Source organism: Mauremys mutica, chromosome 3, assembly GCF_020497125.1.
Source record: "Mauremys mutica isolate MM-2020 ecotype Southern chromosome 3, ASM2049712v1, whole genome shotgun sequence".
NCBI classification, from domain to species: domain Eukaryota; kingdom Metazoa; phylum Chordata; order Testudines; family Geoemydidae; genus Mauremys; species Mauremys mutica.
In genome coordinates, this window is record NC_059074.1 from 192,281,716 (window position 1) to 192,309,246 (window position 27,531).

The following is a 27,531-nucleotide window of genomic DNA, read 5'->3' on the forward strand; positions in this document are numbered from 1 at the left end:
CCTGCCTCGGGTACCCACACCTCAATCCTCATCTAAAATCCCCTCCTCTCCCTTATTCCTGCATCCCTCCTGCCTAGGCCTTCCCAACGGGTCCCAGTCTGGGCTGACCTCCAGTTTAACAGCCTTAACCCCATGTCCAAAAACTCCCATGAGCCCCAACTGCTCTGCTCCCTCCAATCCTGCATATGCTCTGTCCAGCTGGATCTCTGCTCACTGTGTACAGGGCTCTGTGGGATTAAGACCAGGGGAAAGAAGGAGATTATTGTCTCCTTTGTGGTGTGGCTGTTTTGGGCCCAGCTGCAATGGGGATTCCTATGAGTAGGGCTCCCCGTCCTAGGGTTAGGGTATCTATGGTAGACCACCTGGAGTTAGGGTTTCTATGGGTTGGGCTCCCCTCCCTTGGATTAGGGTCCCTATGGGTAGGTCTTCTTGCCCTAGAATTAGGGTTCATGTGGTAGGGCTCCCTGCCCTAGGTTTAGGATTCCTGAGGGCAGGGCTCCCGGCCTTGGTTTAGGGTTCCTATGAGAACAGCTACCTGCAGTAGGATTAGGGTTGCAATCGGTAGGACACTGGGAATTAGTGTTAGGGTTCCTATGAGTAGGCTACTTGGAGTTAGAGTTACTATGCGTTGGGCTCCCCTCCCTAGGATTAGGGTGCCTAAGAGCAGGGTTTCCTGCACTAGGGTTAGGGTTGCAATAGGTAGGCCACTTGGAATTAGGGTTAGAGTTCCTATGGGTAGTGCACTTGGAATTATGGTTTTTATTTGGTAGGGCTCACTGCCCTGTTTAGGGTTCATGTGGGTAGGCCACCTGTATTTAGGGTTCCCATGGATTCTGGCACTTTATTCTAAGGTAGCAGTGAGCACACCAAAGAAGCAAATGACAGAATGCATAAGAATTTCTGTGAGCGCTCTTTTTTAAAGAATCTCAAGTGTCAGAGCCAGCAACGTACAAATCCGCCTAAATGCTACCCATAGATTAGGACAACTTTCTTTAAGATTTTTAATGCAGGTACAAAACATACAATCACGGTTTTCTTCATGTGTAGCTCTCTTTTAGAACAGTCTCCATGTGCTATTACATAGTATTATAAAACATGACATCAAAAAGAGAAATGGTCTGAAGTAAATAGGATGAAATTCAATAAGGACACATGAAAAGGGCTCCACTTATGAAGGAACCATCAGCTGCACACATAAAACATGGGAAATGACTGCCTAGGAAGGAATACTGTGGAAAGGGATGTAGGGGACATAGGGGATCACAAGCGAAATATGAGTCAACAGTGTAACGCTGTGCCAAAAAAAGCAAACATCATTCTGCAATGTATTAGCAGGAATGTTGTAAGCAAGACAAAGAAGTAATTCTTCTGCTCTACTCCGTGCTGATTAGGCCTCAACTGGAGTATTGTGTCCAATTCTGGGTGACATTTCAGGGAAGATGTGGACAAATTGGAGAAAGTCCAGAGAAGAGCAACAAAAATGATCAAAGGTCTAGAAAACATGACCTATGAGGGAAGATTGAAAAAACTGGGTTTGCTTAGCCTGGAGAAGAGAAGACTGAGAGGGAACATGATAACAGCTTTCAAGTCTATAAAAATTTGTTACAAGGAGGAGGGAGAAAAATTGTTCTTATTAACCTCTGAGGATAGGACAAGAAGCAATGGGCTTAAATTGCAGCAAGGGCGGTTTAGGTTGGACATTAGGAAAAACTTCCTCACTGTCAGAGTGGTTAAGCACTGGAATAAGTTGCCTAGAGAGGTTGTGGAATCTCCATCGCTGGGGATTTTTAAGAGCAGGTTAGACAAACACCTGTCAGGGATAGTCTAGATAATACTTAACCCTGCCTTGAGTGCAGGGGACTGGACTAGACGACCTCTCGAGGTCCCTTCCACTTCTATAATTCTATGAAAAGTAACACTAGAAACCAAAACTGCTTTGTCTCATGAGTATCTGCCTTGAATCCTTGAAACCACCATAAACTTTAAATTGTGCCCCCTTACTATCAGCAGTTACTAGTCCCCTATGGTTTCCAGCTATCTCACTCCACAAAGGGGGTTAATTACACCTTCCGTTAAAAAAATAAGTGTATTTAGCACACCCATGGACATTACCCTCATCTGTGATTGATGGCAGTCACTAACACCTTCCAGCATAACAGTGTAAAGTCAGCATGCAGAAACACTGCCTTTCAGTGGTTGCAGTGCAAATAGCAACTTTGCTGCTTTGACTACAGCATGCATTAACTTGGGACATCGCCATGGAGGTGGTAATGTCATCTGGTTCCCTCTCTGCATCTTTTTGAGACAGAGCATCTTTTAGGATTGGGATCAAGTGCCTGCAGTGTGATAAGTAATCTGGATCCTACAGTAAAGGGGAGGGAGATGGTGAGGAATCACCAGACCCACCATACGTGCGTGGGTGACTGGCTGTGAGGCTCTGCCAATGACAGAGCTGAGAATGTTGTGGTTCTGCATCTGTACTGAAAGAGTTGTAGCATGAGTCAGAGTTAAGAATAATTCCCTACCTTCTCCTCCTCCTCCCCAATTTCCTCTCTCCAGTTCCCACTACTTAGCACCACCCCTGCCCCACACAGACGGCATGATTATTGCTCACTCCCTGGGCCTGGGGCCTCTGCAGGCCCCACAGAGAGAGAGAGAGAAGCAGCAGAGACATTGACTGTTCCCTGCTTTCTGTGGCCGTGGGGCCAGTGGAGAGCCCCAGTGCCACAGTGAATGCTGGAGACAGAGCTGTGGCTTCAATGGAACAAGTTACATCCCACCCTACCCCTACCCCTCTGATCTCCAAATGTCTCAGGTGGTTAGTGTGAGGTGGGAACAGACCCAGAAGAAAGGGAATATTTTCTCCCCCTTGAAAGAAGCTGTGAGACTGGCGATCAGATCACCATTATCTGGGTTGAAAAATATCACTTCCCCCTTTTCACAGGATACATAGATCCGTATCTTCTTGGGTGTCTCACTCAGTGGCAGGGGGCTCTCAGGGGTGGCGAGCAGTGAGTAGTGAACCCTGGACTGTTCTATCCCCCAGATCCCCTCCTCGGGGGTAAATTTGATTTCTCCCTTCTTCTTCACAGACTCTCTGGCGACCCCTATGGCCCAGATTCTCCCCATCTTCTCCACTTCCCAATAAATGTTTCCTGATGTGAATCCCTTAGAACCCAGCACACAGAAAACTTTGTCAAATCTCTTGGCATTGTCAGGCAGATCCTGAGGTTCAGATTCCCATGTCACAGTCTTCTGTTTCTCTGACAGCTTGAGCTCACGATGAGCTGTGTCTGGATCCAGAGTCACCTTCACTTCTGAGAGAGAGAATCAAAGCATCAGAGGCAGAGCTCAGCTCTGGGGGAGGACTTAGCAGCCCTGCTCTGGCCAAGACAGCCCCTAAGTTTCTGTCTTGCTGCCAGACGCTCACACTGCTAGGGCTGGGGAAGGATTAATTGCAGCTCCCTCTGCCCAGGTACCTGGAGCAGCTGCCGTGCTGTTTGCAGGTCTGGGATGGGTGGGTCTAGGCCCACCCAGGACAAAGGCCCATCCATTCAACTAAGAGAGAGGAACCACTAAGCCCAGGCCACAGTTGAGTACCTGGGACAACAAAGGAGAAACCAGGAGCAGGAGTGAGGTAAAAAATGAGGGTTCCGGAGGGGGACACCGAGCAGAGAATCTCTGCCAGTAAACCCCCCACCACTATCACCACCACCTTACAGGTATCTCAGGAGTCAGTGGACACTGGCCAGAGGTGTGATCAGATAAAGGCGTGAAAATAGGCCTCACAGTCACAGAGCACCACCCCTATCCAGCTTCTACCTTCCCACGTGATGGATGCTGTCTTGGCCAGTGCCAGGACAGGGCTGATGAGGAGGTCCTGTGACTTAGCTGTGCAGATGCTGGTACATCCTTCCAAGCACAGTGCAACTTTAACTGTACTGTGCAGCTGTTGTCAGCACATCTGATGTGAATGTATGCACATCCCAGCAGGTGTGCATCTCCCCTCCATAAGGCTCTGTGCATTGCAGGATTGTGTTTGCAGCTCTCTGTACAGCTCCTCTCATGAAAACAATCTGTTTTTTATGCAAAGGCCTGTCAGTGTGGACTATCTACATGGAGTCTCAATGAAGTTAATAGGACTCTGCACATATATAGAGGTCAGCACATGCGATTCAGGTCCCAAAGCAGGAAAAGAACAGATACTAGGGTGGTGACGAAGTCTAGTATCCAAGTACACCCAAAACCTGTGATCATTTTGATCTATGTGTACACCTGTCTATTGGAACCTGAACTCTCACCAGCAGCTCATGGCACAGAGATCCCTAAATCACCCCTCAGATGCTGGGGTTTAGTCTACAACTGAAGGGCTCCAAATCCCATCATCACCATTCTCCAGGTCCCCCTACTCCTCACCTTACCATGTAAATTTGAAAATATGATCATCTGATAAAAAGAGAAAATGACATTTCCTGAAACTTGTCAATATCCACCAGAATTCAGCTCCCCATCCATATGGAAGGGGAAAAAAACAGTTTTAATTTCTTCATCTTTCCCTGAACGGAAACTGGCATTTAAAACACTATAGTTAGGGCCATACCAAATTCACAGTTCATTTTGGTCAATTTCATGGTCAGAGGAGTTTAAAAATAATGAATTTAATGATCTCAGCTATTTAAATCTGAAATTTCAGTGTTGTAATTGTAGGGGTCCTGACCCAAAAAGGAGTTGTGAGCGGGTCTCAAGGTTATTGGGGGGGGGGTGCAGTACTGGCACCCTTAATTCTGCACTGCTGCTGCTGGTGGCAATGTTGCCTTCAGAGCTGGGCAGCTGGAGAGCATTGGCTGCTGACCGGGAGCCCAGCTCTGAAGGCAGAGCCGCCGCCAGCAGCAGCGCAGAGGTAAGGATGGCATGGTATGGTATTGTCACCCTTACTTCTGCGCTGCTGTCTGCAGAGCTGGGCCCTCAGTCAGCAGCTGCCACTCTCCAGCCTCCCAGCTATGAAGGCAGAAGTGCTGAAGTAAGGGTGGCAGTACCACGATCCCCCTAAAATAACCTCATGACCCCCTGCAACTCCCTTTTTGGCCCGGACCCCCAGTTTGAGAAACACTGGTCTCCACCATGAAATCTGTTTAGTATGGGGTAAAAGCACACAAAAGACCAGATTTCACAGGGGAAGACTAGATTTCATGGTCTGTGACGTGTTTTTTATGGACGTGAATTGGGAAGGGCCTTAACTATAGTTATAGAAATCTTGCTACTAGGAAGAGAATATTCAGCAACTTAATGATTAGATAATGTCAGTACAGGGTCAAAATTAGGCATTAAAAAAAGGACTAACCTGAAAATACATGGCCAAATTCAGTGGAGAATTAGCCCATAATGCCTCGGGAAAAATATCCTCTCACTACTCACCACTTTACCAAAAGGGCACATCCCTAGTCTATAAAAAACCTAGGGAACTGTTTGTCTCTTCCCATCCCCACTGAAATTACTACAGTATTTCTAATCCTTTACTTTTCACATGAGACTCATTCATTGTAAAAGAGCGGGAAGCAGAGAACTATTGGGGTCAGGTCAGATTTTGACATTGGTAAAACATGAGCTTTATTTACCTCCAAATACTTGAGTTTTTCTCCATTCTGAAAACAAGCACAAGCATAGAGATGAGAACTCCCCTGAACACAGATAGTCTGAGTATGACAATACTTCTTACAAGATTATACTAAAGATAAAAGGAACTTACTAAGATCAGCCTCGAGCTTATCTAAAAAACAAAGAAATTAATATATAATGAATTACAAAAGAGCTCTTGTTCAATGAATACACATTTACCTAGCTACTGAAAACTTAGTTAACTTTAAGTTATGGTTAATATTATCAAACCAAACTGTATAGTCTAGTATAGTGATAGATCGATCGATCGATCTCCTCCAATAACTATTTCACTGGAGGAATAGAGATGAGAACCCTACCGAACACAGACAGTCTGCGTTCTTGAAGTTTGTACTAAAGATAAAAAGAACTTACCAAACTCAACCTGGAGCTTTCCTAAAAAGCAAAGAAATTAATATATAATGAATTACAAAAGAGCTCTTGTTCAATGAATACACATTTACCTAGCTACTGAAAAGTTAGTTAACTGTAAGTTATGGTTAATATTTTCAAAACAAACTATAAAAGTATCTCTCTATGTCTATATAGCTACATATTACAGGAGGATGTGTAGAACTCGTCAAATAGCTATTCCATGGGAGGAATAGCGGCTTACACCTCCTGTCCTCTAATGTAAGTAGTCCTTTAGCTGAAATGGTAGCAGGAGATACTACAGCATTAAAGGGTTAGGATGCAAAATTTAATGATGTGGGGTGAAGACATCTTAATTACAGATTTTTTTTAAAACTAAAAACCTATGAAATTATATTAACAAATTATGTTGAAATGTTAGTTAGGTTGCCAGGTCAAGCACTCAAAATTAGAAAATGCCAGAATTAAGTTTCCTTGTACAACTTTAATACAGGCCCCTTTTGCATATGCACACAGTCTTTAATTATATGATCACATAGTAGTTTTTTCACAGGACCTCTGTCTCATTCCATAGACAAGCCTATTCAGTCCCCATGTAAACCAAAAGGGCTTCCAGGACCAGAAAAAAAACCAAAAAAAACAACCATGGATCAATTGATTCTGGGGAACAACAACCGAAAAAACAGGAATGGAAGTGCGGGTCATAGATTTACAATCAAGGTTCCAGAGGGAAGACACGGAGCAGAAAACATTGGAAAGTGCACACTGCTCCTCAAAACAGTCCAGGGAGCTAGCTGATACCGTGCAGAGGAACTCTGCCTGGAGATGCGAATGGACAAGTGCACAAAACTGAGCCCCACAGTCTTGGTCACAGGGAACTCTTCCATCCAATCCCTCCTCCCTGATTGATATATGGCCAACAGGAGGTTGAGCAGGAGGAGGTCCAACAACTTCATGGGGCCATGGATAAATAAACACATAAATAAAAAGGTGCAGGGAAAAGTGCAACCAGAACCTCAACAAGAGGTCCTGAAGGAGGCAGAAAAGGGACTGCAACCTGATGCACTGTAGGTATGCATGTGCCAAGGCCTCCATCTCACCACAGTAAAAAACATCAGGGGAGTCTGAAAACCGCATTAGCAACACGTCCATGAACTGGGGTCAGCAAGGAGGCCTATACACTCAGTGACTGCCATGGACCTGGCTGCAGAGATCAACTTCCAGGTCCTGAGAAGGTCCTTGTGAAAGACCAGCAGCCTTGAGAGAACTTGAGGGAGACCTCTTGGATGGAGATAAAACAGCTGCCGGTCATATCAGAGTCACTGGAGGTGGCTGAGGAAGGTGTGCTCCATGTCAGACTATGTTCAGTATAAAAGAGACTCTACAGGGCCTCAAGATGGAAAGTGTGGACCTTGTTGAGAATGCATGTCATGCCCTGTCCTCCCTCTTCCGGAGGGAGGCTCAGGATACCTGCAGAGACCTAGTGCTTCCCCAGCCAGAAGAACTCCAGGACTTTCCTCTGGAGGTTGGCCAGAGTGTCCAGGGGTGGGTTCAGGCTGTTGAACTGGTTTCCAAATGACCGGAGGATAGCTAATGTGACACCAACTTTTGAAAAGGGCTCCACAGGTGACCTCAGCAATTACAGGCTGGTATGTCTGACTTCAGTACAGGGCAAACTATAGTAAAGAACAAAATTGTCAGGCACATAGATGAACATAAGAGTCAACATGGTTTTTGTAAAGGGAAATCATGCCTCACCAATCTACTAGATATCTTTGATGGGGTCAACAAGCATGTGGACAAGGGGGATCCAGTGGATAAGTGTATTTAGATTTTCAGAAAGCCTTTGACAAGGTCCCTCACCAAAGGCTCTTAAGCAAAGTAAGCAGTCATGGGATAAGAGGGAAGGTCTTCTCATGGATCGGTAACTGGTTAAAAGATAGGAAACAAAGGGTAGGACTACATAGTCAGTTTTCAGAATGGAGAGAGGTAAATAATGGTGTCCTCCATCGGTCGGTACCAGGACCAATACTATTTAACATATTCATAAATTATCTGCAAAAAGGGGTAAACAGTGGGTTATCTGTAGCACAAGAACAGGAGGCGAAAGCATGTTGTAGACGGTACTGCAGACTTGAAGTATCCTTTCTTTCACATATAGTGCCACTCCCCCACCAGCATGACCTGTTCTGTCCTTCCAGTATATTTTGTACCCTGGTATTCCTGTGTCCCATTGATTATCCTCATTTCACCAAGTTTCTGTGATGCCTATTATATCAATATAATCATTTAATATGAGACACTCTAGTTCACCCATTTTATTATTTAGACTTCTAGCATTGGTATATAAGAACTTTGAAAACTTGTCACTTTTTAGCTGTCTCCCATTACATGATGTAATTGAATGGGACTTTTTTTTCATTTGACTGTTTCTCATCAGATCCTACCTGTATTTTATCATCTTTCATCCTCTCCTCCTTACTAGGACATAGAGAATCTCCATTAGAAGATCCTCTCCTAAGGGATGTCGCTGTCCAATCAATGTGCTCCTCCGCACTAGTCAGCTTTCCCCCAGCCCTTAGTTTAAAACTGCTCAACAATCTGGTTCCATTTTGGTTTAGATAAGTTCATGGAGGACAGGTTCATCAATGTCTATTAGCCAAGATGGTCAGGCACACAACCCCATGCTCTGGGTGTCCCTTAATCTCTGACTGCTAGAAGCTGGGACTGGACGACAGGGACGGTATCACTCAATAAATTTCCCTGTTCTCTTCACTCCCTCTGAAGCATCTGGAACTAGCCACAGTTGAAAGACAGGATACGGGGCTAGATGGATCATTGGTCTGACCCGGTATAGGCTGTTCTTATGTTCTTATTAGGAGCATCAAAATATTTTGGTTCAACAGTATAGACACATTTTGTTTCATAGTGTTAAAATATTTGATTTCAACTTTATTGTGTTCAGTTATTTCATTTATACCTGTATATTATATTAAAATATTAAATATGGAGCATAGACATAATACTATACATATTATATAAATACAATGTAATTTAAAAATAATATTTTAATATAATATAAAAATCAAAACAATGTCAAAAAAAACATTTTGACGTTGTTTGAATGTCACATTTCTTCTCGTTCCTATTGAAAATTTCATCAAAAGATTTAAATGAAATGGTATCTTTCATTTGCAATTTTTTTTTGCAAATTTTTTGACCAGCCCTAATTGTTGCAGGACTGTGTGTCCATCATCTCTTTCATTGTCCTAAACTCAAAGTTTAACTCAGGAAACAGCTATGTCCAGGAATCACTGGGCTACTGTCTGTTGACAGACCCCAGGAGGAAAGGGTTTGGCCCAGACCATTCATGGCGCCTTTGCTGACAGAGTCAGAGAGGAGTATGACTTGGCCTCAACCGTGGAGAAGGGCGTCACTAAGCTAGCCCAGCGCCTCTCCTCCCAGTGAGATTGGCAGCCTTCCTGGGTGTGTTTAGAAAATCCTCCACCTCATCTTCCAAGCCAGTTTGACCAGGTTGGGCCTCAAACACCCAAGAGACACGCCCCCCCCAAGCGGTCTTCAAATTTCCATCCAGGACAGATCCAGGACAGAACTGCCACAGGAGACCTTCTCTCCACTGGCGAGTCCTTTCTTGCTTGGCCAATTGCACCTCTGGCTGCCAGCCCATGAACTGCTCCCGCTGCTGACAGAGCAGGGCTTGCAGCAGCTGCAGCCGGGCAGTGGGGTCTGCTGCTATAGCTTCTAGGCAGGATCATGAGGTTGTTGCATCAGTAGAAGGGATCTTCAATGATCCCTCAGCCCATTAACCACATCATCCAGAGAGAAAGAGAATCTCTCATTTCCCCCCCTACTCCTTTGGAGACATTTACATACAGTTGCTAACACATTGCCACTGGCCTGAAACATTTACCTCTCTCGCTCTCCATTTCTGATTTAAAGAAAGAAAAGGGCAAAAGATGCGATCTCATGCTGCCAGGTACCTGGGGATAATTCAGACTGTAATTTAATGTAACTGCACTGTGATTATTAAAGAGCTTGACTGACAGTGTGACACAGATAGACCTCTCTATGGAGGTCAGAATACAATCAATCAGAAGCTAGAATATCTTAATGTAGAGGTATTTGTTGCTTTATTTTATGTTTCTGTGAGTAGATGAATTTTGATATGTTCTTTGAAAATTATTATGAGAGCATCAGCCTATGAGGTTGTTTTACTCCAATTTGTCAAAAAACGCAAATATGCCCTTCCTTGTATCTTGCATACCATTCTGTAGGGCACATTTCAACAAACACAAAACTTCCCCAAACTCAATTAAAACTTATGGTCCCACTTTTAAAAATATTAAAAAAGCCATACTTAAGTCACCCAAACAAATTGAGCTCTAGCAAGAAGTCAGTACAGGAATAAAGTTTGTGAGTAGAGAACTGAAATCTTGGCATTGGTTCTACAACATACTTGCCTCTGATACTAAATGTGATCCTTCTACATGATCATGATCTCATTCTGTGTTAGCGCCAGAATGTTATGATCTCAGCCTTTGAATTTATATAGAAATGCTCAAGCTTAACTGGAAACAAATGGTTTTGTGTTGGAATGTCCTTGTTTTGTGTAAGTGTAGGGGGTGTGGATGTGCATGGAGTTGGCAAGGGTCAATGTTGGTGAAGCAGTGGGAAATGATTGTGGGGGTCATGGCAATGTGGAGAGGCAAATAAGAGTCATGGGCCAGGATGCAATTCGTGAGCAAGAGTGTAGAGGCAGAGTCAGGCAGCTGGTGGTGACCATCTGAAAGTTGAAGGGCAGAGGGAGACGTGGGTGAGGGAGACAGAGGGAGTTGGGGGATGCGTAGTGTCAGGTCAGGAGGGTGCGTGGATCAGGGAAGTTCCATCCCCTGGTGGAACAAGGAACAAGGTTTATAACAGGGAGAGGATTATGACACTTACCAAGCTCAGCACCGAGTTTCCCTAAAAACAAGAACAGAAAGTATCGTAAGTTTCTTAATAGCACATCACATAAATAATTCCATAAGAGTTCGGGCTCAGGGCCTGCTTCAGTCCCATCAAAATTAATGGAAAGATAACTATCCCAAATGGAAAACGCTGTTAACTTTAAGAACTTGAGGCTGTGGTTAAAACAAGCCATAAAATAATGTTCTAGTGAAGAAATTTACCAAAACACAAACTTAGGATGTCAGAAAGACTGGAAAAAATCACAGTTCTGCTTCTGAGACTGACCTTTTCCCACCCACTCTGCCCCAGCCACCATCTACATAATGGTTATGTTATAAACTTAGGAGGAAGTGAAAAACACCTTCACCTCATTGACATCCTGAGTGAGAGAGTGAAGGATCACTATAGTGTACACTTGCCTACACCCTATGCCTGTCCATGTGGGGCAAACTCCTGCCATCCTTGGCGCTCTCTGGGGTGCATTGCAGAGACTTGCAGGGTAGGAGGGGGGTGGGCAGTGCTCTGCTTTGCATGTAGTAACCACCAAGATGAGCATTCGTTCATCAGATCCCCTAACAGCTGCCTGGGAGGCACCAGTAACTTGTTCCAAAGCTCTAGATGCTCCTTCCCGCCCCCTACTGCAGTTCCCATAGAAGAGCCTTAGCTCTCTCTGCAGCATGCGCCTTTATGAGGGAAGCGGAAAGACTTGTTAGAAAGGGGGAGAGTCCAGTACAAATGCTGCATGTTCTACAGAGCACTGGTTGGCTGGTAATGAACTATATCAACAGGCTTCCACTAGAACCGTTCCTATTGACCCCCTTCTATTGTGTATCACAGGGGATTGCACTTGCCTGTCGTAGTGATTCTCCTGCTTGTGGTTAAAGTTCTCCTGTTCAATTGGACCCCAAGCCCTGTAACATATTTGTGCAGCCTCCTCAACTGACTTGGGGAATAAAGATCAGCTTGGGTGGATTGGACTGGTGCCGAGCTAGGCCCAACATCATGAAAACACCAAATCTGCTCAGCTTCCCAGGCTTCGGTCCCAGCCCACTTCAATACTCCTGTGGAGAACAGCCTCCTGTGCCTGACTGGGAGCAAACCCCTGACAATGGCTATCCACACTGAACTGGGTAGTACAGAAAAATACAGAATCGCTGGAAAGGAGATAGCGAGAGAGAGAGAGAGACTGGCATGTTGTCTGGCAGGTCAGGAAGGGACTCTCTGCAGCCCCGTAGGATTGGGCACCATTCCTTGCGGATAAAAGATTCTTTGAAAAACTGGGCTACAGGAGAGGAAATGGGACTGACGCTACGAGAGCTAGCAGGAAATTTGTGAGGCTCAGACACTGCAGTGATGAGCATCATGGGAAAGCTCTTGAGGAAATGAATAGCTCCATATTCAGAGCAGGGTTTGGGTGGTGACAGTCAATAGTGCCAGGCTGCAGGAAGGGAAATAATAATCGCAGGTGTTATTTTTAAAGTGGTCTCTATTTAGCTAATCATTGGTTCTCTGCCTTAGGTCTTGATGAGCTAAGGAAGGGGGTGGCCACCTTCGCAGACAGGGCCCTGGGAGGCAGGGGTTAGAACCCTAGCCTGGGACTCGCACCATGGCTCAATTCCTGGCTCTGCCACAGACTCTCCGTGTGAGTTAGGGCAAGTCACCAAGGGCTTGTGTCTCCACGTAACATTCGGGCTGCTTTAACCCTGCTGCTGTACAATACCGGGCTGTGCTCTCTGCTAAGGGTTGTGAAGTGCACAAAACCAATCAGTGGCATATTTGAACTCTCATTTCCAAGCCCAGTGCAGCATTCTTAGGCTAAGGGCCCTTTGACGGCTGAGCGTCTTTCTGGCTGTGCTGCGCAGGTGTTCTATTAGCACCCTGTATTTCCAAAGGGAAGGGCTCATCATTTCATATTGTAAATTATGGACTTTGGTTTTGGCATTTGATTTCATCCATTAGACATTAGCTGTGGGAATCTAGTGATATGTTTCATGTGGCTCCTAGGCCCTTCATTTATTTCCCAAGATATAGGCAAAAAAGTAATGGAAGACTTCAGATTTCCCTCGCAAATTCCATCCCAGGACCTATCCTGAACTCCCAGGTTAGGGTAATCTGACTTTTCTTGAGAAATTTAGAGAGGAAGCAAAATGTGGCTTCAAATAAAAATGTAGCTGCATCTTTAACTATGGAGAAGCCACCTTCACCCTCAACTAATTTATAGTTTAAAGGAAATATCTGAGTACATTGTAGTGTCCCCTTATAACTTTACCTATTGCCTTGCGTTGCTTCCAGAAGAAGTAGCTTGCTGTGGAAGTGAGCAAACCCACAACCACCACGAGTATGTACACAGCCACCATAAAGGGGTAGCCCCTCAGGAAGAATGGATCTGTAAGACAAAGCCTCATTAACTTGGAAACACTGATAGAACAGATGTGTCACTAGTAGGACCTTTGTGGTGATCACGGCATTGTGCCACTGGTTGGAAGTAGAGGTGGTCAGGAATTTTCCAACTAAATTGTTTTGTTATTGGTTTTTTTTGGTCAGAAAATGACAATTCATCATAACCAAATATATATATATGTATATCTATTTTTTTAAATAGGAAAGGGTTCTTGGATCCAGAATGGGATTTCTGGTCGAAACCAGAGGAGGAGTGAAACCCTTGAATATCCACTAGCCCAGTGGCTAGGACACTCATGGAGGATATCCAGGGTCAAATTCCTGCTCTCCCTCATTTGGAGCAGGGATTTGACCCCCAATCCCAGGTGAGAACCTGACCAGCAGACTATTGTGATGTGGGGGTCTCTCTCTTCTCTCTCTTGTTTTTAATTAAAACTTTTGAAAAGGGTCAGTTATGTCCCCTTGGGGAAAAGGAATTTTTTTGAAGATTTGAAAATCTTCATGGGACAGGAAACCATTTCCCTCCGAGCTCCAGTTTGAGAGCCCATTCTGGCTGCACAAAGGGGCCTTTTCTACACTACAGAAATTTTGCAATATTTCCATTGCATATTCCAATTCAACTCCAGGCATGTTAATGGTATTAACAATAAAAAGACACACTATTAAACACCCCTCCCCCAAAAATTAGCCATGTTTCATTATACTCCATCTGCAGCTTGGAAGGCCGGTTCATGGAGTCTAACTTTCCCTAAATTCACCACACACAGTGTTTAACGAATAGCCTCTGAGCAGCTCTATGCACATGCATGTTGTAAATCCAATATTTAAATTAGCCCTAAACTTGCCCCCTTTTTGGTGAATGGCTGAACTATGTGGCTTTGATGAACACCAACCTGCAATGGAGACCACAGACTCTTTCCCTGGGTTGAGGTGGGAGTTCCTGACAGAGCAGGACAGATCCTGACTGGAAGTTTCTGTTACAATAATGGAAATTTGTGCTTCAAACAGGCCGTTATCATGTTGAGTTATTTTTTCTGTTAGGAATGGTAAGTGCTGCCCACTGAGATCTCTCCACTGCGCCTGGGGCTTCGGATACCATCCAGCAGATTCACACACCATGTGGATCCCTCCGCTCTGGTAGCTGTCGATAGCGATGCGAGGAGTAGAGCCCAGACCTGGAGGGGAATGGAGTGAACCTGTGTGAACCCTACACAAGCATTATGGATCTCTTCAGCCTGGAAGGTGAGAGTTTAATCCTTTAGCAGAAGGAAAAAGTGGATCATTGTCCCACCTACAGAAGGGAAGAGCCTTTCGCTGCGTCACTGCCAGGCTCTGGCTGTATAAGCCACCAGGAGCGCTTTGCTGATATAGTGAATGTAGTAGGAAGAGGGCCTGAAACATAAGCCCTCGTATCAGAGGCCTGGTGTGAGGCCTGAACTAAAGTAGTGGTCAAGCTTTGCTGATATAAAGCAAAGAAGCCAAGTCGGGTTTTGCCTGCTTGCAAGCAGACAGAATCTGACAAGAATAGGGCTGATATTGCAGAAACACACATTCCTAAGTAGTGTTAGGAAACTGTACGTAAACACATTCCAGAAAGGTGGCACCAGAACACCTCAATAGCAAACATGTTCCCCAAAGAGAACAGGAACATGCTGACCCATCTTAAGGAAAAGCTCAGAATGACAGCATGATGGATAGAGATGTTTTGATCGAACCAACATGTACAGGGTGGCTCCTGGATAGGTCAATGGAGGGCACCCTAATACGTCAGAAGTAATATGTAACTTGTTTGTATCTGTGTATAAAGATGTATCTCAGAGGGGTGTCTTTGTCTGGACGAGGGGAGAATGGAAAGTCCCGCCATTCACTGAGCTGGTCCACTGTCACAGGCATACATGTGTTAGTGTACCATGAGAAAGCTGCAGTGATTTAACACAAGGTGTAAATTGAAAACCATCTAGTTAAACTGGTGCAAAAAGCCATGTGGAACTGATTTTTGTATAAGAGAGGCCTTTTGTTTTATTGTTTATTTTAACTCTGTTTGGAACAGGTTTAATTAAACCAGGGATAGCTGCCTTTAAACGGATGTAGGAGCGTCCACACAGGGGTTTGCACTCATCTAAATAAACTGGATTAAAAAACAATGTAATTTAAACTGATACAACTTTCCCATGCAGAGAAGGCCAGAGGCTCTAAGGCCTGGTCTACGCTTAAAATGTAGATTGACACAGCTATGTCACTCCGGGGTGTGAAGAATTACAACAGAGTGCTTCTAGTGAGCTAGCTCCTGTTGTTTGGGAAGGTGGATTGCCTACAGCAGTAGGAAAACTCGACCATTGCTTTAGTCTGCGTCTGCACTATGGGGCTGCAGCGGCATAGCTAGAGTGCCACTGTAGCCCCCCTAGTGTAGGAAAGCCCTAAGTCACAGTCTGGCAGTGCTATTGTGAAAAGGCACCAGGAGCTGCTTGGCAGCTCTGCCTGGGGAGCTCATGGTGTATTTATTACCAAACTGAATATTATCTCATTCTTTGGTGAGCAGTGGAAGCTGAGACCAAAAGGGTGAAATCCAACAAGATTTATTAATACAACAATGAAGCAACACTTATACTTCCTGTTTCCTGTTGGTTTCTAAACAAAGACTACAGCTCTCAGCAATCAATGCTGGATCTAGCAACACCACATTTCCCTTGTCTTAGAACAAACTCAATCTTACAACAGTAATAATAATCCAATAACCTGCTTCTATAATTATAAACATAAATTATGTAATTAGCAAATAAACAATAACTAAGAATAATGTAATTGTAATTAGAATTCAAGTTATAACAGAAGACTGTTCCTTTAGTAATTACAGAACAGTCTCTAGCCAATCCAGTTGGCTGTCAGACTCTGACAACATATTCCTCAGGCCGAATATCCTGTCAGTTATCCTGTATTGTCAGCAGCAAAGTAAAATAATTGGGGCTAGTTAGATAGTCTGAAACATTGCACTATATCTTCGTAAGCAGGGGCAAGATGAATAGTGCTCCAGACCAACCATCTGACAGCTTGTAAGTATGTGGTCCTTATGACGGGGTCGCTGGGATGCAACATGGACTGTGGGATCACTGAGCCCTCTCTCCCTCCAACATGGGGTGCCCCCTCACACTGTGATGCTGTGTCAAGCCACAATCCCCTGGCAGGCACTACCCTTAAACAGCCATCCACAGACAGCAACACACCCAGCTGAGTTACATGAATACTTCTCCCAGTCACTCATGAACCAGCAATAGGGAGGCTCCAGCCAATTCCCCCAAGTTCCCCAGTCTTGCAGCCCAGAGCTGTACCGTCTTGCCCTGGTCAGAAGCCTAACCAGTATAAGTTCATTATCCAGATTGCCCCTGCTTTGATGTAATCTGAGCTGAGATTTCCCAAGCACTTCAACCAAACCACACTGTTTAAGGTAAAATATAAACTGCAGAAAAATAGATTTTAAGTGATTTTAGGTAGCAAGTGTAGAGATCAAAGTTGGTTCCCTAAGAAATAAAAGTAAATTCACAAACTGAGTTCTATAAACTAGATAAGATTTGAATCAAGCAGTGTCTCACCCTGACAAATAGTACAGTTCCTCAATACACAGGCTGGGACTCTTTTCCAGCCTGAAACCACCCTCCCACATACAAAGTCTTTGTCCTTTGTTGAGTTGTGGGGGGAGTGAAGCCAAGGGATGATGTCACTTCCCCTCCTTTATAGTTTCTTCCAGCTTGCTGGAAAAATCTTTTGCTCTGGTGTAGGGATCAGATAGTCTCCATTGGTCAAGCAGTCTCCATTGTCTACGTGTTCTCTCTAAAAAGTTTCCCTTGTATATAGTTTCTGAAATCCTTTCCTTGATGGGAATGATGAGCCATTAATCTCTCTCTGCCTCCTCCATTGTTGCACCTGAACGGTTGGTTGTGGGTGTTCCCAACCTCACAACATATTTCAGTAACACATATGACTCACAATGACTCACCCCTGTGGCACCTCCTGCTGGTTGTCCAGGGAATTAGCGTTTCCAGCCTCTGGAGCGCTCTCTGCGGGCCAGTGTCCCACTTGCTGCTGGGCCTGAGTCCTTCCTGGACCCTGGTGCCCCTTTTAGGCCGGGGTGCTGCCCCCTAGCAGTACCCTCATAGATCTGAGTCTCCCCTTCCCGGGGAACCCCCACTCTCTATCCCCACCTCGCCTCAGTCTATGGCCACTGCCAGTCATCCACTAGCCCCAATTCCCTGGGGCAGACTGCAGTATAAGTGCCACTCAACACCGGCAAGGCGGGTTTGGACCTGCTGCCTCTGCCTACCCTTGGGCTGTCCTCTGCCACCCCAGTACCTTTCTTTGGCCTTTAACAAGGCCTGCAGCCTGGGGGGTTTCTAGGCCGGCGCTCCCCAGCTCCTCTGGCCTTCCCCCAGCACTCCTCCAGTCGCGGTACCCTGCTTAGCTCCTAGCAGCCAGGCCCATCCCTCTCCACATCTAGAGAGAGAGACTCCGTGCTCCTGGCCCACTGCCCTCTTATAAGGGCCAGCTGTGGCCTGATTGGAGCATGGTCCCAGCTGTGGCTGCTTTCCCCAATCAGCCCAGCATTTCCCCGCTGCAGCCCTCTCCCAGGGCTGTTTTATGCCCTTCAGGGAAGGAGCGGGGTGACCACCCCTCTACACACATACATAGCAAAACTTCATAACTTCCCATACCGTGCTAGCACATATAATCAAACAGGATATTAATGTTCAACAGATCAAGACTTTTAAAATGACATCTCTCAAGGCAGACTTTGTACAAAACATATCATAATTATATGACAGTGATCAATATGGGAGTTCCAGGGTGTTACTCTGAGGTACAGAGTGTCAGTCCTTTTTAGAAACAATTTTCAGTTGAGAAGTGAACATGGGTTCTGCTTTTCCTAAGATTCCAGGTTTTCATACTTTTATAAACAAACCACATTTGAATTTCAGTTCCCTGGCCCAATAACATTTATCTGCATCTTATATTTTTGTAGTTTCCTTTGAACTGTCTATCGGATATCCAGCAGCAATGATATATAAGATATAGGCCCATGTAATCCAGCAATGTTTAATTTAGTATGCATCTCTCTATCGTGCAATAATTCAGCAGGTTACTTTTGCATTGTGGCATGGTGCGTAGCCATGTAGATTTATACGTACTCATAATGAAGGTTGTCCACACTTTTCTTTCCAGCATAGCTGTCTGCAGACTTTCAAACTTCTATGGAATTGTTCAATTTCTCCATCAATTTGAGGGCAATAAATGATGATTTTCTATATCTAATGTTAAAGTGTCATAGACTCATAGAAGATTAGGTTTGGAAGAGACTTCAGGAGGTCATCTAGTCCAATCCCCTGCTCAAAACAGGACCAATCCCAACTAAATCATCCCAGCCAGGGCTTTGTCAAGCCAGACCTTAAAAACCTCTAAGGATGGACTTGCCACCACCTCCCTAGGTAACCCATTCTAGTGCTTCACCCTCCTAGTGAAATAGCTGTTCCTAATACCCAACCTAGACCTCCCCCACTGCAACTTGGGACCATGGCTTCTTGTTCTGTCATCTGCCATCACTGAGAACAGCCTAGCTCCATCCTCTTTGGAACCTCGCTTCAGGTAGTTGAAGGCTGTTATCAAATCCCCCCTCACTCTTCTCTTCTGCAGACTAAATAAGCCCAGTTCCCTCCGCCTCTCCTTATAAGTCATGTGCCCCAGCCCCCTAATCATCTTCGTTGCCCGCCACTGTACTCTCTCCAATTTGTCCACATCCTTTCTGTAGTGGAAGAGCCCAAAACTGGACGCAACACTACAGGTGTGGCCTCACCAGTGCCGAATATAACCACTTCCCTCGATCTGATGCAATGCTTCTGCTAATGCAGCCCAATATGCCTTCAGCCTTCTTGGCAACAAGGGCACACTGTAGACTCATATCCAGCTTTTCATCCACTGTTATCCCCAGGTCATTTTCTGCAGAACTGCTGCTTAGCCAGTTGGTCCCCAGCCTGTAGCAGTGCATGGGATTCTTCCATCCTAAGTGCAGGGCTCTGCACTTGTCCTTGCTGAACCTCAGCAGATTTCTTTTGGCCCAATCCTCCAATTTGTCTATGTCACTCTGGACCCTCCAATCTACCTCTCCCCCCAGCTTAGTGTCATCCATGAACTTGCTGAGGGTGCAATCTGTCCCATCATCCAGATCATTAATGAGGATGTTGAACAAAACTGGCGCCAGGACCAACCCCTGGGGCACTCCGCTTGTTGCCGGATGCCAACTGGACATCGAGCCGTTGATCACTACCTGTTGAGCCTGATGATCTAGACAGCTTTCTATCCACTTCATATTCCATTCATCCAATCCATACTTCTTTAACCTGCTGGTCAGAATACTGTGGGAGACCGTATCAAAAGTTTTGCTAAAGTCAAGGTATATCACGTCCACCACCTTCCCTATAGCCCCAGAGCCATTTATGTTCCCTTCTGCCAGAAAGGTTTTAAATTCCAGTGAGGAAAATTGTGTTCCATTGTCCAACACAAATTTTTTGGGTTCCCTTCCCTGCTAAAGACAGTCGACACAAACTTGATGAGTGTAGCAGAGGTGACATATAATAATAATAATGGACATATAATATCAGTGACAAGCTTTTCCCATGAGGCATCTGGAAGAAGAACAGGCTGAAATGGTGCCACATGCATCACCACCATTTTGTCATGTAACTGGCTAGTAATGCATGTTTTTACAGCTGCTTTAACCTGGGCATGCATTCTCGGCTCCAATACAGGTCACATAGACACTGTTTCATTCGGTCAGTCTCTTGATGTGTATCATGTGCCAGATGTATGAGTTTTGTCTGCAGTGTGTGTCTGATACAATCAACCAGTGAGTACCTCATAATACCCATCCATCTTGTACAGAAATTTTTTGAGTACTCTACACTAGTAACGTGGCAAAGCTAGATCAAGCATTTGGGGTTGTGACACCATTTTGTTATCAACTGTTCCTGCAATCTTTGTTGAATGGGACATGCTAAGCAAACAGCTTTGAATTAGTCCTGTGTAACGGCTCTGGGGGTGCCTGCTATAACTATATTGTCATCATCTGTCTGTTCATCAGGGGAAGGCAAGGGCAGGCAGGACAAGCAATCAGCCATCACATTTTTAATTCCCAGCCTTTATTCTGTGACATACATGACAGATAGCAGTCTTGCTGACCATCTTGCAATTTGGCCTCCCACTTATCCAAGTCCGTTAGAAGTTAACAGTGTCATCAAAGAGCTATGATCTGTATGCGACTTGAAAGTCTGGCCCCAGAGCTAAGTCCTCCATTTTTCCACAGTCCATAGCAAGCAAGTGCTTTATTTTCAACAGATGAATACTTCCTCTCAGCTTCTGTAAGCAAATTTAACAGTCTCCTCCATGTTGTCATCACGGATTTGAGTTAGTATTGCTCCCAGTCCATAGTCTGAGGCAAGGTCAAACAATGCAAGTGCTGGACTATTTTCAATCAAATCTTTCACTGTTTCAGAACAACTTGTGCAACAGTCATCCAGGCCAAGCTCAAGATTCCCTGGAGTATGTTTGTAACGGTGACTGAAGTGTTGTTCAGAATAAACCTGGCATACCATGACGTAAAAGCTAAGAAAGCATGTAAAGTTTGTGTGTCTCTCGGAGGTGGTGTTTTGTAATCACCATGATGTGGTCCAGGTCAGGTTTCAGTCCAGTTTTCCAAAATTATGTGCCCCAGAAATAACAACGCTGTTTGTCAGAGTTGGCATTTGGCCAAATTCAGTTTCAGCCCTGTTGTTTTGATGTGGTGTAGTACTGCATGGAAATGTTTTTCATGTTACTCACAAGCCTTCCGAAACACAATAATTTCATCCAAATAATACTGGATTCCAGGCTGATTCTTCAGAATAATTTACATCATTCTTTGGAAAGTGCTGGGTGCCAATATAAGTCCGTATGGTGCATGTTTCAAGTGGAATAGATCCTCAAGCATAATAAATGCTGTGAGGTTGCTCTGTCCTCCTGTAGTATAACTTGGTGATATGCATTCTGTAGATCGAGAGTAGAAAATATCTTTGTGCCACAAAGATCCACCAATGCTTCTTCTGTGTGTGAGGGGATAGCTGTCAACCACAATGGCTTTATTAGGCTCCCTTCAGTCTGTGCTAGGACAAATACCTCCAGTCTCTCTACTGGTAAGACTCATTCAGATGATGCAATCTCTTCAACAACACCATTCTGTACTAATTTCTTAACCTCTTGTGCTACAGCATTCCTGACTGAGAATGGTAGAGAGGTAAATTCTGTCATACAGCTGTCACTTGAGGTCAAAATTTAATTTTGTGAGCAAATCCAAATGCACAGCCACGGGGCTCCTCTGTACCATCCTTGTTAAGAGCAGACACCAGAGTTTGTGCTGTAGTGGTACCAGGGAAACAAATCGCTGCTTAGGATAGCAGTACCGCTAGGCATAGGACAGAATTCTGCCGGTACACGTTATGTATCAGAAGTCACGGTTGCAGGTAGCGAACCAAGCACAGGGACGTGGTTCATCAAGTAGCACACTAGGTGTAAGCTCAGTTCAGTAACTGACACATGTCCAAAGTATTGCAGGCAAATCAATTCAGGTAGTATAGAAACTGCTGAGCCAGTGTTCAACATTCATTCTACCACCTGGGGCTTCACTCCTGCTCCAGCAGAGACATGAACAGCACAAGTTATTTTATCCACAATGTTTGTGAAGCTGCTTCCATCCACACCCAATGCAGTAACCTCTGGCATGCTAACGGCACCTACTTGTTGATTAGGCTGGGTTGCTTCAGCAGACCTTAGGGAAATGTCCACTCTTTTTGCAGGCCACTGAGCTCCCTCTGCAAGCCTTCCTGTGTATTCTGTAATGTGGTGTTACATTCACAGTGGTGACATTCTTTTCCTTGTGTGTTCTGAAATTGCTGGGCATGTTACTTCTCATTTACACTGCCTTTGTAATTTTGCAGCTGCCTTGTTGTAGTCCAGATGTAGTGGTTGCCTGGCTTGCATCACATCTGCTGTACCTGAGCTCATTATTTTGACCTCCACCATCACCTACTCAATGTGATTAGCATTGGTTACAGTTCTGTAATGTCAATTCCGGTTCAAGCAGTAGGTGTTCTCTAATACGAGGCACAGCTCTTTTCTCCATGAGCTGATCTCGAATAAATTTCATCTGCCATGTTGCCAAAATCACAGGTGACAATCAGTTCCCTTAAAGCAGCAGTATATTGATCTGTCAATTCCCCTGGTTTCCACGCTGGTGGGATTTATAGCATGCAGCTACCACAGTGACTTTAGACACACACACAAAAATTAATGCAGTGAGCTGGATTGCTTTCATAGGTAATGAATACTGATCTCTCACAACTGCCTAGGTTGCAACTTGACCAGCTAAAACTGAGCTCATGGTGTCTCACTGTATCTGCACTGGAAAACAGGTCAAGTTAGGACAGGCTTAGCTAGCACGTGTTAGCTGACCCTTGAGCTAAACTCAGCCACTTTTCCTAGCCAATACCAATCCAGAGAGAATTAAAAAATGGGTGATCTCTGTCTTAAAATTTTGTGAGCTGGTTAATGTCTGCAACCAGAACAATTAACCCGTGAAAGACTGTTTGCTAGACTGGAACCGAGGCAGGTGGCCTCTAGAGAGAAGGATGATACAGAACACCTGAAAGGAGAGGTTGTGTCTGTGACATGCTGTGGAGCTTAAGGCCTGGTCTACATGGGAAAGTTTTACTAGTTATGCAGGTGTAATTATACTGGTATAACTCCTATATGGACACCCTTTTTCTGGTATAATAGTGACCTTTTTCAGTTTGCCTTAACCCCCTTCCCCAGTGACATAAGCTAAACTAAAAAAACCCAAAACTTATTTTGTTTTATATTTGTAACTTGCTACGTATCCTTTCAAATATAGATATTTGAAAAACAATAAAAAATAGTACAAAATCCTTCTTTACCCCTTCCACTTTTGACATTCTCTGCTTAGTAGCACATCACACTAACTACATTTACAGCATGTGTCAGTCACATTCAGTTCAAATCAATCTGTTTCATATATTTAATTCATTTGTGTAAGAGGCAATTCAAACAATTCATAGATTCCAAGGCCAGAAGTGATCATCTAGTCTGATCCCCTGTGTAACACAGGTCACAGAACTTCCCTGTATTTCACACTGGTGACACCCCTGCTGGAATCCTGTGTCCAGTCGTGGTGCCCACAATTCAAGACGGATGTTGATAAATTGGAGCGGGTTCAGAGTAGAGCTATGAGAAGATTAAGGAGTGACTTGATAATGAGCTCTTCAATTTAGCAGAGAAAGCTATAACACAATCCAATGACTGGCACAGCCATATTTATATATTTATAAATAAATAAGAGGTGAAAACAGGGGGAGTTTGAGTGGGATGAGAAGGAAGGAGACAAGCCCCCATTCCATAGGGGGCAGTGAGTGAGTTCTTGTGGGTTTTTTCTTCTTTTTTTCAGTTTGCAGAGGCTGGTAGGGCATAGTGTTTTGTGAGAGAAGCAGAGTTCTGATTAGGGGTCTATAAAGGCAACCAAGCAGCCATCCAGTGGCACAAGAACCAGCAAACAGAGCTGAAAACAGGGGTGTTTGAGTGGGAGGTTGGGGGAGGGAGTGTGTGGTGGTCTGTTTTTGGTTTAGTGTTCGTTTGGGGGTGGGATTTTGTTTGGGTTATTGTTTTTTTCTCCTTGACAGGAGCTTAGGTGGGAAGGCAGTGACAGATACAGCTGATACAGAGGCAGCAGTGGCAGTGAGAAAAGGAATGGGAGAGACAATGAAGACAATCAGATGTGGAAGCTGCAGGATGTAAATTATCCTGGAGTGGATACACAAAAAGAGCTTGGTTTGTATGAAGTACCTCCTGTTAGACTAGATGGAAGAGAAGATCAGAGACTTGGAGATGCAAGTGGAAACTATGGTTGTTGAGTTTTGATGGGGATTCAAGCAGATGATGGAGGGAAGACAAGAGAAGGCTGATGGGAAAAGTCAAGACTGGCAGATGCAAGCTGCACTGATGACTTCTGAGGGGAGACTGCTGGGTGAGGAATGCAGCCACTGGAAGCATGTGACTATGAGAACCAGGCAGAGGGAAAGACCAGCTAATGAAGGAGTAATAAAGCTCAGGAATAGGTTTGCTGAGTTGGAAAATGAAGAAGGGGCACAGCAGGCAGTCACAGAAGGTGGGAGGTCAAGGAAGAAGAGAAGAACAGCTAGTCCTATAAGAAGAGGGGAAGGATACAGGATGACTCACAAAAGATTGCAAGTGTGAACAAAAGACAAGAGGACATGCAATCAGAAGGAACAGGAGGAAGCAGGGCCAGCTCCAGGCACCAGTGCAGCAAGCTGGTGCTTGGGGCAGCCCATGGAAGGGGGCAACATTTTGTAGCTGTGCGTTTGATTTTTCCTTCCTTAGTGAAGTGCTTTGAACTTTATTGAAATCCATCCTGTCAATTTCGGACCAATTCTCCAATTTGTCCAATTTGGAATTCTTATCCTGTCTCCCAGAGTTCTAGCAACCTCTCCCAGTTTGGTGTCATCTGCAAATTTTATCAGCATACTCTCCAGTTCATTATCTACGTCTTTAATGAAAATATTCAATAGAGTGGCAGAAGTTTAAGATGAGACAGGAGGAAAGTTTAAGGTGAAACATGATGTAAAAGTCCACTGGGTACAGGTTACACTGAGACCAAGGGGGGTAAAAAGGGAGAAAAATCAATCTCTTCCCCTGTCTCCCCTCCAAAAAAAGGATTTTATTTCTCAAATTTACATAAAATGCTCTTATTATGAATTGTTTCAAAATAACAAAAGATCAATGGTATTAAAACTGTTGAGGAAAAAGTAGAATATGCTCTGTGACAAGAGGCTTCCTACCTGGTTCCAGTGTAGAAACATGGACAGTAAAAAAGAAAATGAGGTAACTGGACAGACAGGGGTTGCCCATGGCACAGTGCGAGTGGAAGGAAATCCTCATCTGCATTGTAACTTGATCCAGACCTCAGAAAGGAAAAGAAAAAACAAATTCCAAGTGAGCAACATGCTTGAATTTGGGATACAAATTCATTGAGCACAATATGAACCCTAGGACATGTGCTAGTTAATAATTGCATCAAAATGTGCATGTTTGCTACTGTTTTTGTCAAAAGACGTGTTACAAGACATAGCAAAACTCTGCTTCACTGTTCACCATCTCAAATTACAGTCCAATATTCTGGACAAAGGCCCTCACCCTGACAAGCCCCACCTCCCCTGCATCTGTATCACCCGGATGAACCCTCCCCACCGAGCCCCAACCACCCCTGGACTCCTACCCAAATGAACCCCACCTCCCCTGCACCCAGACACCCACACACACCCTGAGCTCCAACCACTTTCACTTGACCTCCCGCTGCAGAGTCCCATTGCTCCTGCACTTGGAACCTCCCTGTGCATCCAGATCCCCCACTGAGCTGCCTGCACCCAGACTGCCCCATGCAGAACCTTCTTACCCCCCATCTGGATCCCCCCACACTAAGTCCCTCTGCACTTGGATCCTGCTGCCAGGCTGAGCCTCCCTGCCCACATCTGGTGTGCCTGGCGCAACGGGGGCAGAGCCCCAGGGTCTTTCTGAGGGAGGCATGGACCTTGTGCTGTCAGGGTTTGGTTCAGCCTCACTGCCAAGCCTCTGTCCCAGGGGAGCGTGGGAGGCTGCAGGGTATTCTCCCACCTCCATGCAGCCTGCCATGGTGGAGCTTCCACATTTATTTATTTTTTAAAAATGGCAGAATTTTAAAATATTATGCACAGAATATGATGGAGAATTCCCTCGAGAATAGGAGGTGCTGTACAGCTGTGATGGTGGGACTGTGAAGGGGGTGCTGGACAGTAGGGGATCTGTGGGTGGGGGAGCTGGGCAGGGGGTATGGTGTGCAGGGTACTGTGCAGCTCTGGTGGGAGGTCAGCGGGAGGGGTCTCTGGGCAGGGGGTTCTGGGCATAGCGGGTCCGGGGGCATTGGGCATAGGGATCTGTGAGGGAGGTCTCTGAGGAGCTGGGCATAGGGATCTGTGAGGGAGGTCTCTGAGCAATGGGGAGCTGGGCATAGGGATCTGTGGGGCAAGTCTCTGGGCGAGGGGGTGCTGGGCATAAGGGCAAGGCACTGGGCAGCAGTGCGGAAGGGGCATGCTGGCAGCACAGGGCTGGGCGGGCCAGTGTGCATCCAACAGTTGTGGATTTGTAAACAGTGCCCTTGTCCTGGGCTGGGTGGGGCCACTCCCGCTGCGCTGCGCCTCATTGCCCCCAATCGGCCCCTCACTCTGCAGACCACCCCACATCACATGCCTTATTTCCCCAATGGGGGCTCACAAATATGTTTGGCGCCAGGCCCACAAAAAGTTAATCCGGCCCTGGGCCCAACATGCTGGAATTGACCCCTCCCTGCACCAGCCTTATTGAATCTGGCCCACGGCATTTCCCTTCTTCTAGTCTCTTAGAGCAGAACTTCAGTGGAGTGAGCTGATGGCAAATACACACAGTGAACGGAGAAGGAGGAGGAGAGAGCACATTCCTCTGCCGACAGCTTGCAGGAAAAGAGCAGAAGTGCTGGAGTGTAAATCTAATTCCAGGAAATCATGCAGAAAAGCGAACAGACAGACACTATTTCAGTCTGTGTTACAGGGTCACAAAGATCTCGGAGCATTTTAGACATTTCTGCAGCAATATTTAAAGTAGGTAACTGAGAGCCCCGGATGGACTCCCGCCCATAGGAACAGCTCTCAAGAAAAACAACAGAGCCATCACCCAGAGCAATTGAGGGCTGACACTCACCTTCCTGCTGGATCCTACAGGGAAGGACAGAGGCTGGTGGCGGAGGAAGGGCTCCCAGCTACAGCTGCACGTCTGACTTCAGTCTGTTCAGACAACTATTGCATAAAGTACAACAATTTTATAGAAACTGAAACATTCTCCAGGCACCCAGCAGCTTCCAACTGAAAGTGAAACCACTGCTGGTAAATTACTGGAATCTCATTTATGATAAACAGCTAAAAGACTTAAAGAAACACACACACAGTCCTGCAGCAGTGACAGTTT

At 45.3% G+C, this 27,531-nt stretch overlaps 1 protein-coding gene across 1 annotated transcript; it reads right to left on the reverse strand.

Annotated features, from left to right (window-relative positions):
* Positions 1–1,786: 1,786 nt before the first annotated feature.
* Positions 1,787–27,531, reverse strand: LOC123365719 (butyrophilin subfamily 1 member A1-like). Its single transcript, XM_045008567.1, has 9 exons — positions 27,268–27,531; positions 25,338–25,460; positions 14,289–14,570; positions 13,265–13,381; positions 10,990–11,010; positions 6,031–6,051; positions 5,747–5,767; positions 5,616–5,642; positions 1,787–3,317 (listed from the first exon to the last, which is right to left on the reverse strand). Exons 2-9 carry the CDS (start codon positions 25,441–25,443, stop codon positions 2,812–2,814), a joined length of 1,101 nt encoding a protein of 366 aa, XP_044864502.1. The 5' UTR covers positions 25,444–25,460; positions 27,268–27,531; the 3' UTR covers positions 1,787–2,811.